The sequence below is a fragment of the Pseudonaja textilis genome, chromosome 7, assembly GCF_049901715.1.
Source record: "Pseudonaja textilis isolate UNSWEBS1 chromosome 7, rPseTex1.2, whole genome shotgun sequence".
NCBI classification, from domain to species: domain Eukaryota; kingdom Metazoa; phylum Chordata; class Lepidosauria; order Squamata; family Elapidae; genus Pseudonaja; species Pseudonaja textilis.
Window position 1 is genome coordinate 646,787 of NC_141996.1, and position 11,266 is coordinate 658,052.

The 11,266-nt window shown below is 52.2% G+C and overlaps 1 protein-coding gene across 1 annotated transcript; it reads left to right on the plus strand.

Annotated features, from left to right (window-relative positions):
• Positions 1–3,074: 3,074 nt before the first annotated feature.
• Positions 3,075–9,844, plus strand: CHRNA10 (cholinergic receptor nicotinic alpha 10 subunit). Its single transcript, XM_026721637.2, has 6 exons — positions 3,075–3,188; positions 4,360–4,488; positions 4,791–4,964; positions 5,809–5,963; positions 7,383–7,915; positions 9,320–9,844. The coding sequence occupies exons 1-6, from the start codon at positions 3,075–3,077 to the stop codon at positions 9,814–9,816; spliced, it is 1,602 nt and encodes a 533-aa protein (XP_026577422.2). The 3' UTR covers positions 9,817–9,844.
• The last annotated feature ends 1,422 nt before the right edge of the window (positions 9,845–11,266 follow it).

Consider the following 11,266-nt stretch of genomic DNA (forward strand, 5'->3'; position numbering starts at 1 on the left):
CTGGTTGTCTCTTTCTTCCTTCTGTATCTTCCATTGGGGGGTTTTTTTTGGGGGGGGGGGAGAGTTCTCAGGATCCCACCAATAACTTAACTGTTGCAATTTGTTTTCTCTTAAGAATTTTATTAGGCTCCAAGAGTAAAAAAAGCACAAAATTACAACGCAGAAGGAAAAGGGGGGGTGTGAGGAGGGTCAACAGGGAAAGTTTAAAGTCCCCCCACCCTCCGAAAAAAAGCAATATAGGAAAACACGACTTCTGATTCTCTTCAATAGGAGTGCAGTTATAGGATAAAATATTCTTGTTTTAGTTTTAAAGAGAAAACTTGTGTGTCAATAACTGTCGCAGTCTCTTAATCGACATAAAACACATAAATGCATTATAGTATCAATTACACAAATATTACTAAATATTTCTATACTCCAATGATGAGGTTATCCATTAAATCCTGTCCAACTCTTGCTGGTTCTGTGGGCCGGGACCCTCCGCCTCTTCCGTTCCCACATGCTTCCCTTGAGAAGAATCGAGTATCTCTCATAAGTCTGTTCATTAATTTTTATCTACTGACCATTCCAATCCTTCACGTATTCCATCTTCTTGGTTCATTGACAGTTTTTATTGTTAGAGCCGCCTGGGGCAAGACAGCAGCAAATAAATTCAATTTTAATAAATAATTTGTATACATTAGCAATAAGATACTCACCCATGGGACAAAACCATTTCTTCCGGCTGTGAAAACAAAATTTCTTTTTTGCTCCTCAAATCTTGCAAAAGAGCAAGAGAATAAAGACAAAATATTTGGATCAGCACTGCCGCATCTGGAAATGCCGGGACGCACCTGCAGCAGGGGGCTTCCAGAACCGAAGGGCACCGGGTAGTTTTTAGAAGCGTGAACGTATTTGCTGTAGGGAAAATAGCAAAAATGTCCCGTTCCCCCCGCCCCATTTATGGGACTTGGAGCTACCGTTCGCAAAGTGACCTTTGTATATGATGCTCCACGAAAAATAAAACAGTTTAGAGTTAACATGCAAACTGGGAAAACAAACTAGGAACTGGACCAATCTCAGTATTTTTTATTTTATTGATCCAAATATCTAGTTCAAGGCAGACTAAAAGTTTTTTGCCACTGTAAATCTGAGACTTTTATTCTTTCAGCCCTTTCCTGGAACAACTACTGTTGGACCACTGCTTGGGATTTGCCTGTATAACTTCAGTATTTCTTGTATATGTTCCCTTCAAAACTGGTTTCCTTTTCTTTAAACCAGTAGCAGCTTGTTCAGTGGGATGCACGCTCTACTTCCAACCAAATTCAGAGTATCTGAAATTAAATGAGTATATTCCAAATATTAGAATGAGTCTTAACCCGTTGCTACTATAAATATATTTGAGAACCCTGTGGCTCTTTCCGCTTACCTTTTACATTTTCCTAGAGGTTTTTATTTTAAAATATTGTTATTATTTGCTTGTTTTCAACCTCTTCCGCTCCCTTTCTCGGTGTCACTCATCGTCCCCTCGCTGGAGTTCTGTTTCCACCTGGCGGAGGTAAGGAAAACCCATCCGGGTCTGGCACCCGACCTGCAGCCCTTGGAGAAATTCTGCGTCTGCCGAGAGTCCTTCTCCTTTCTTCTTCCGCCCTCGGAGCAGCAGGGCAGCTCATGTATCCTGCACATGCCTCGCAAACACCTCCAAAGGAGACCTAAAACATGTCCCTGGCCGTTTGGAGGGGCCGGTTCCTCTCTCCAGCGGCCTCTTGGCGGGCATGAACATGTCGGGGGCTCTTGGGCATTGCACCTTCCTGCTTCTTGGAGTTGCCCTGGGATTCTTCAGGATGCCAGGTAGGGAGAGGGCGAAGGGGGTGGCTTTTATCAGCTCAGCGACACCATCCTCGTGCCAGTCGGGTGGGTCTCTCGAAGGACGTTCTGGCTAACTGGGGCTCCTTAAGACCCAACATCCCCGGAGTTTCAGATCCTAACAGAATAACAACGGGGTTGGCAGGGATGGCTGGTAGGACACCCCCCGCCCCCAGTCCCCCAGCACCTCTCCCTTTGCGTTGGGCTCCGTCTTCCCAGCGATAGTACACAACCCGAGGCTCTTAGCATCCCCACGGCAAGGTGGCTCGTCCCAGGGGCCTTTGGGAAGGGCCATCAGCTAAATTGGAATTCAATCGGCCCGGCCAGGATAAGCAAGGGCTAACACTAATTGGAATTGGTGTGTCTTGATCTGTAAGCGAACCCTACAAGATGTCACCAGAAGTCCCCGACTGCGGAAACAGGACACCTGTCATTAAACTTTCAAGCCAGGAAAGGGACATTTGGCAGATTGCACCAAGGAGGAGGTGGGTGCCGATGGCGGAGGAGCCAGGGAGCGCTAAGGAGGAAGGCCGGTGGTGAAGAGCGGGGGGCTCTCCGTTCAGATCTGACTCCTCTTGAGGGGGCTCCCAGAGGCCGAAGACCTCGGCGTGGCCTCACCTCATCTGGGCCTGCATGGTGGCCTCATAACGGACCACCTGCAGCCGGGCATCCCAGCTCCAGGAGGAAACGACGGAGCTTACGAGGCCTCATTTCTCCGTCCCGGATCCTTGGATGGTCCCAAAAGTGCTTCTCCCCCCCCTCCCCCCAAGGGGCAACTGGACTTCCTTGTTTTTCTTTGAAGACGTTTTCCCTCTCATCCAAGAAGCTCCTTCAAAGAAAAGCAAGAACGTCCAGCTGCTTCTTGGCGGGAAAAAAGCCCCCGCGAGACCACTGTGCCCTGAACGGCTGAGAATCTCCATAGACCCGGCTCTTGGATCTTTGCCTTTGATCTTCATTGATCCAGGTGTCCTAGCCCAGCAGTCGCCAAGCGGTGGGCTGGGGACCACGGGGGGTTTGTGAGAAAATGGTGGCGGTCCGCAGAGAAATGTCCCCTCCAAAGCGATTAATGCAGGCTGTGCGGGGGGGACACGCGGCTTGCGTCGCTTGCTTTGCAAACAACCTGAGGTAGTGAGGGGAGGCGGTGCCTGGCCTGGCCGCCGGACTGATTTCACCCAGAGAAATAGCTTCTGGGGCCCCCACAGAGGGAGCAAGGCCCCTCCCTGGACCCGATGACCAGCAGCTCCCGACCGAAACCCCTAAAGCCGCTTCCCTGCCCGCCTTTGGCCTGGCGAGCCTTGCCACACTGCCAAGGGCACCACGGTGATCCTCGGGTGAACTTCCGTGTGAGCATTAATCCACCGAGAGCCCGGCTTTCATGCCATGTCAGTTCGGTTTAATTAGCGTCCTTCACCTGGCGGAGGGAGTGCTGGCTCAGGGCCAGGCACCCAAGTCCTGTAAAGGAGAGAGAAACGGAGCAGATGGCCAGCTGCTGGCACCTGTGCCTGGGCCCGAATCCACCTGTGCTCGGAGAATGGGCTCACCTGGGAGGGGCGAGGCTGGCCAGCAAGTGACCTTCTCCAAATCTGCCCTCTACTTACCCCCTGTCGATTCCCAAAGGAATCTCCAGCCCTGAACCCAGGGGAAAAACGGGGACGGCGGCATTAACTGGGGGACCGAATCCTGATCACCTGGAGTGTTAATGGCACTTTATAATCCCTGGGTAAGGCCACACTTGGAGTACGGCATCCAGTTTTGGTCGTCACGGTGTAAAAAAAGATTTTGAGACTTTCCAGAGTGCAGAGAAGAACAAATAGGACGATTAAGGGACTGGTGGATAAAAGATATGAAGAAGGGTTGCAGGAATTGGCTTTGGCTAGTTTGATGAAAAGAAGGACTAGGGGTGATACGATAGCCATAAGTCACCCAGACTTATCCTATGGTAAGATGGGCAGCCAATAGGGAGATAGAAGTAGGTAGGTAGATGATAGATGGAGGGATGGATAGATAGATAGATAGATAGATAGATAGATAGATAGATAGATAGATAGATAGATGATAGACAGACAGACAGACAGATAGATAGATGATAGATAATTAGATAGCTAGCTAGCTAGCTAGCTAGATAGATAGATAGATGATAGATAAATGATAGATAGATAGATAGATGATAGACAGATAGATGATAGATAGATAGATAGATAGATAGATAGATAGATAGATAGATAGACAGACAGACAGACAGATAGATAGATGATAGATAGATTTTAGATAGCTAGCTAGCTAGCTAGCTAGCTAGCTAGATAGATGATAGATAAATGATAGATAGATAGATAGATAGATAGATAGATAGATAGATAGATAGATGATAGACAGATAGATGATAGATAGATAGATAGATAGACAGACAGACAGATAGATGATAGATAGACAGAGAGAGAGAGAGAGAGACATGATAGGTAGGTAGATATGGACAGACCAACCGACCGATCTGGGGCCTCCACCTCTCCTCCGAAGCCCCTGAAGGACACGAAGCAACGGATGGAAACCGACCAAGGAGAGAAGCAACCTGGAAGTGAGGAGAAACTGCCTGACAGGAAGGACAGTGTTCAAACACAGACTGGACAAGCCTGTGATGAGGATGGTGTAAGGTGGTCTCCTGCCTCGAGTGAGGGGCTGGACTAGAAGACCTCCAAGGTCCCTCCAGCTCTGTTCTCCTTAATACCCGCTGAAATTCCAGGAGCACCGGAAGGGGCAGCCCTCCTTCCACAGCCTCTCAGCCCTCCCGTCCAAGCCCATCACACGCTGACCTCATGGGACACCAGCTGCAAACCACGCCTCCCGAGGGGGGGAGGGGCTCCGGGTGGTGTCCTCGCTTGGGGGAGCTTGGGGGGTGGCAGGGCCCCCTCCGGCCTCTCCGGGGCCTCCCTTGGGCCTTCCCTCCCCAGTTCCCCAAACTGGACCTTCTCTCCACAGGCTGCTCTGGAGCGCCGGGCAAGGTGGCCTACCAGTTGCTGCGCCAGCTCTTCGCCAACTACTCCAGCGCTTTGCGGCCGGCAGAGGACACAGAGCAGGCCCTCAACGTCACCCTTCAGGTCACCCTCTCCCAGATCATAGACATGGTGAGCGCTTCCGTCAGGGTCTCCTGCTCGAGCGGGGGGCTGGTCTAGATGACCTCCGAGGTCCCTTCCAGCTCTTTCCTTCTATGATTCCATGATTCAGAGGGTGGGGTGGGAGTCTAATCATTTCAAGACTGGGTCCTGCTGAGAATCGGGGATCGGAGATACGGGTAGCCCTCAAATCATGTCCACCGTTGCGCCCCAGGTTTCTGTTGCTAAGCAAGACAGTTGTTCAGGGAGCTTTGCCCCCATTGTATGACATTTCTTGCCGCCGTTGTTAAGTGAGTCACTGCAGGAATTCTGGGGGTTGAAGTCCACAAGTCTTAAAGAGGCCCAGGTTGGAGACCCCGACTTAAGATGGCCCTTCTGGTCTCTTCCAACTCTATCATTCCTGTCTGGCTGAGGAATTCTGGGAGTTGAAGTCCACAAGTCTTCAAGTGACCCAGGTTGGAGACCCCCGACTTAAGATGGCCCTTCTGGTCCCTTTCAACTTTATCATTCCTGGCTGGCTGAGGAATTCTGGGAGTTGAAGTCCACAAGTCTTAAAGGGGCCCAGGTTGGAGACCCCTGACTTAGATGACCTTCTGGTCTCTCCCAACTCTATCATTCCTGGCTGGCTGGGGAATTCTGGGAGTTGAAGTCCACAAGTCTTAAAGGGGCCCACCTGCCTTATACTGTAGGGAATCCCAAAACTATCCTTACTCGATTCTTCTATCTTATTCCTCAGCAGCTGCAAAATAAGAAATGCACCTTCAAGGCCGTTCTTGGCTCTCACTCAAAGCTACCTGAACCCAGCAACTGCCGCCTTTCTCTGTGGGCGGCCTTCAACGTTCCCCTTCTGTTCCAGGATGAGAGGAACCAAATCCTGACCGCTTACCTGTGGATCCGGCAGGTGTGGGTGGATGCTTACCTGAGCTGGGACAAGGAAGACTACGGTGGCATTGACAGCATCCAGATTCCCAGCAGCTACGTGTGGAGGCCGGACATTGTCCTTTACAACAAGTAGGAGGCCGATTCCCTAGGGAGGAGGAGGAGGAGGAGGCCCAAGGGCCCTGGAGGGGGACGGGGCAGAGCGGTGTGGAGGCGGCATCCGAAACTGGGCCCGGAGGTTCCTCCTGGGCCACCAGGTCCTCAGTTGAGCCATCCTTCCCTGGCAAGGAGGCAGCGAGGATAAAACTTTGCGTCTTTTTTCAAGAGGCAACTGGATTTTCGGGGGGGGGGGGGTTCTTTGAAGATATTTTTCCCCCCTCCTTTGCAAGGAATATCAATCCTTCCCTTCCCTACCTTCCAAGTCAGAGCCGAAGAAGCTCCTTGGGTGAGAAGCAAGACATCTTCGGAGAAAAACCAGAAAGTCCAGCTGCCTCCAGGGAAAAAAAAGAGAGGCCCCTTGGGGACTTGTAGGTCAGTCTCTTCCCAGGCGTGGGGTGTCCCCTCATAAAACATCCCTAGGCCTGTTTTAGTCGTTGCCGTTAAAAAACGGGGGGGGAGAGAAGGAAGGAAATCTGGAAGAGGAGAAGTGCAGCAGTTTGGAAACAGAAATACATTCCAACTCTTCCCTTTCAAAGATTGTACCTAAACTACCGGAGTTTTTGCCTGCGAATATATCCAATTGGAGAAGGTGAATGATGACACCCAGCCCGTGAAGGTGCTCAGTTGGAGAATCTGATTTATGACACACCCATTGGGGAGTGGGGGAAACAGGGTCCCGGGGGAGTGTGAATGACGTGGGCCAGAGTGAGTTTCATACAGGGCAGGGCCAGGATGTCGCCTCAATTAAATCCTTGGAAGTTTTTTGAAGTTTGGCTCGAGAATCACAATTGAATGAGGGCGATGGCTGGAATCCTGACAGTGCGGCTGCTAAGTGGCAGCCCTTCTAAGCAGAAGAGAGAATCGGCCTCCGGGACGATGGCTGTGTCAGGACTCAGACATGCACCCCCATTCAAATCCTAAGTTTCTCGCCGCATCTCTCAGAGTAAAAAAGATTGATTGATTAGGAGTTGGCAATATTGGCATTTCCCGGTTGCAGCCAACACTAAGACACATCCTTCATTTCCCCCTTGACCCTGGTCTTCCTCCCACCCCCTGGATGTATCTTCTCCAATGGGACACATCCATAGCCAAGAGTCATCAATTATTACTCTCCAGTAATAATCTTGTGCACCAACAGCTTTGGCTGCCTAGCAATTATCTGAAGCATTTAAGGAATGCACTGCTTCCCCCCACTCCCTTCTTCCTGGCAACCAAAAAGACCAAAGGAGTATTTTTTTAGTTGAGAGGCTGCCCAGGATGTTGCGGGTCCACTCGATGCCACTGTTTCTGGAAGCCCAGCCGATGCTTCACCCTATTCCGGACTCAGCCGAAAGAGGCCCAGGGTCTCTGCCCGTCCCCAGCCTGACCCCTGTCCTCTCCTTGCCTCCCAAGCGCCGATGACCAGTTCACCAGCTCCATGGAGACCAACGTGGTGATTCGCTGCGACGGGCAGATCCGGTGGGACTCCCCGGCCATCACCAAGAGCTCCTGCAAAGTGGACGTCTCCTACTTCCCCTTCGATGGGCAGCGGTGCCCGCTGACCTTCGGCTCCTGGACCTACAACGGCAACCAGATCGACCTGCTCAGCATGCAGCAGACGGGGGACCTGACGGACTTTGTGGAGAACGTGGAGTGGGAGGTGCTGGGGATGCCGGCCAAGAGGAGCGTCATCACCTACGGCTGCTGCTCGGAGCCCTACCCAGACGTCACCTACACGCTGCTGCTGAGGCGGAGGGCCTCCTTCTACGTCTTCAACCTCCTCCTGCCCTGCGTCATGATCTCCTTCCTGGCACCGCTGGGCTTCTACCTGCCGGCCGACTCAGGCGAGAAGGTGTCCCTGGGGGTGACGGTTCTGCTGGCCCTGACCGTCTTCCAGCTGCTGGTGGCGGAGAGCATGCCACCCTCCGAGAACGTGCCCCTGATCGGTGAGTAGAGTGCCAAGGCCCCAGCTCCGGATCCCAGGATCACCAGGGGGTCTAAGGGGGTCGCCCCCAAAGTGCCTTCCCCAAAAAGGTCAGGGATTCATTATGTCTCGTTTGATGGAGAGAAGGACCGGGGGGTGGAACAGCAGGAGAGCAGCCTTCCAGTATCTCAGGGGCTGCCCCAAGGAAGAGGGAGTCAAGCTCTTCTCCAAAGCCCCAGAAGAGGCAGGACTAGAAGCAATGGAGGGAAACTAACCAAGGAGAGAAGCAACCTGCAACTCAGGAGGAATTTCCTGAGAACAATGAACCAGTGGAACTGCCTGCCACCAGAAGTTGTGGCGCTCCGTCGCTGGAGGTTTTTAAGAAGAGACTGGACAGCCACTTGTCTGAAGTGGTCTTGTGTTTCCTGCCTGAGCAGGGGGTTGGACTAGAAGATCTCCAAGGTCCCTTCCAACTCTGTTCTGTTCTGTTCTGTTGGCAAGCGTGAAAAACCAACACGGTTATTGTTAAGGCAACTGGACTTCCTTGGCTTTTTTTCCTTGAAAATGTTTCACCTCTCATCCAAGAAGCTTCTAATGGTTAGAACTGAAGAAGCTTCTTGGATCAGAAGCAAAACCTTTTCACAGAGGAAGCCAAGAAAGTCCAAATGCCTTTGGGGGGAAGCCCCTTTGGGACAGCCATGGCCTGGAAACGCAACGGCCCCCCACCAAGGAGGGCTCAGAAGCCAACTATGACCCAAAATGGAGGCGACCTCTTCTGCCCCCGTGGCCAACTGCCTTGACAGACTGAGAGTGTGTCTGAGCGCGGGATTGGCCAAGGGCAGCAGCGGCCATCTGGGGAAGGAAGGGCCATCTGAGGTGGGGGGCAGCAATGGGGACACGCAGTGGGGGTAGCCTTCGCCTCTCATGGGGGCCACAGGTTCTTATCCCTCTCCAGGAGAGTGGGCTCCAAAACGCCAAGGAAGCCAACACACCTCTACCTGAATGCAGGATAACAGAGTTGGAAGGGACCTTGGAGGTCTTCTAGTCCGACCCCCTACTCAGGCAGGAAACACAAGACCACTTCAGACAAGTGGCTGTCCGGTCTCTTCTTCAAAACCTCCAGGGATGGAGCAGCCACAACTTCTGGTGGCAGGCGGTTCCACTGGTTCATTGTTCTCGCTGTCAGGAAATTCCTCCTTAATGAAGGAAATTCCTCCTTCATTCCAGGGTTGCTTCTCTCCCTGACTGGTTTCCCTCCGTGGCTGCTTGTCCGGCCTTCGGGGGCTTCGGAGGTTGTCCCCCTCCTCTCTGGGGAAGCCCCTCAGATATCGGAAGATGCTGTCATGTCCCCTCTGCGTCTTTCCATTCACTTCCTTCCGGCCTTTCCCCAGGGAAGTGTTTTATTTTTATTTTTATTTATTTCCAGGGAAGTACTACATCGCCACCATGACGATGATCACGGCCTCCACCACCCTGACTATCTTCATCATGAACATCCACCACTGTGGCCCTGGGGCCAGGCCCGTCCCCAGCTGGGCCCGCAAGTTCATCCTGCAGTACATGGCCCGCATCTTCTTTGTCTACGAAGTGGGGGACAACTGCAAGAGCCCCCCGCAGGAGCTGGACCCGCGGCCCCAGGTCCAGAGGGCTGACGGTGAGGAACCCCCGGGGCCTGGGCCCCTCCCCAAGGAGGCAGAGCCTGAGGAACAGCCGCCTTGCCCCAGAAAGACGTGTTGGTGCCACCAGGAGAGCATCCTTCAGAACGTGGACTACATCGCCAGCTGCTTCCGGGAGCAGAAGGCCGCGTCCAGGAGGACAGGGGAGTGGAAGAAGGTGGCCAAGGTGATGGACCGCTTCTTCATGTGGACCTTCTTTGCTATGGTGGCCATCATGAGCATCCTGGTCATGGGCCAAGCTGTGTGATGCACGGCACCCATGAGGAGGCTGGGAAAGGCAAGGGAGGACCCACGCCTAAAAAAGCGTGTGAGTGAGCGGAGGGGTGGCTGACAGCTGTCCGGGGTGAAGAACCAGGAGCCCTCGCTAAGTTCATAGCACATAAAGAGTTTATTGTTATTGACTATACCCAAGAATCCGTTCAACCAGCGGTCAAAGCTAAATGGGCACCAGATGATGAGGGTCAACAGAATTCACGGGGAGCTGGGCTTGGTTCTCTTGCGGCTTTGCAAAGATTCTAAACTGATGGCATATTTGACCCCACCTTCCACCTCAGCCTGCTCAGTCCTACAACAGCCTTGCAACAGCTTTCCCAGCCTGGTGAATCGTGCAACCTCTCCTGGCTGTTGTTTGGAGTTTTAGGAGCATCTGCAGATCAGCCCTAATTGAGTCGAAGGGAACCCCAGTATGTCCTTGGGCTGCAAGGGGATACTGGGGTTCCCTTACTGGGATACTGGTGGTGCTGCTTTACAGGGCGCAGATGCACGGAGTTGCAAAACGGGGGTTGGTGGCATCGCACTTCGGCTCCTGCATGGGGCTGGTTCCAGCCAGATAGAGATTCCATCTGTAGTAAGATACGAGGAATTCCTGCCCAGCCCTCGGTTCCTTTGGAGGCCGGATGAAGAGGGGCAGGAAGAAATGAGTGACGTGACTGCCATGGATGAATGTGTCCATGGAATATGGAAGAGAATCTTTGTAGCTCAGGATTGAACTGTGAGGATCCTGGGTGCTCTCTGAACTTGGTGTTTTCTTGTAGACGTTTCATGACCCAACTAGGGAACGTCATCAGTTGCTAGCAGCAGGCCTCCATGAACAAAAACCAACCGTCAGAAGGCCCGATGGAATCTCTTTCATTGCCCAAGAGACAGGTTTAACCAAAGTCTGAGTTGGGAAGATGAGCATCCCAGGCCAGACCAAGTTGAAAAATGTGAGAGAATTCCTGGAAGCCTGCCACTCAGACAAATCGGCCATCAACAGGCACATAGAGACGCACAACGTCTACATGCCATTGGAAAGAGAATACAAAGGGAGCCTTGGAGGTCTCCTAATCTAACCCAGGCAGGAAACCCTGAACCATTTCAGACCAATGGCTGTCCAATCTCTTCCAGCGTTGAAGCATTCACACCTTCTGGTCACAAGCTGTTCCACTGGTTAATGGTCCTCACAGTCAGGACATTCCTCCTTTAGGCTCCGGGTTGCTTCTCTCCTTGATAGGTTTCCATCCTTTGCTTCTTGTCCTGCTGCCTTCAGGGGCTTTGGAAAATAAGTTGACCCTCCTGTTCTTCAGAAAACCAAAAAAGGAAACAAGAAACGCCCCCCAAACAGCTCCTTGTCGGCAATCAACACTCAGATGAGCAGAGTTGAACACTAGACCAACAATCAACAAGTAAGTGAAACCCCAATCAGGAAACTATCAACT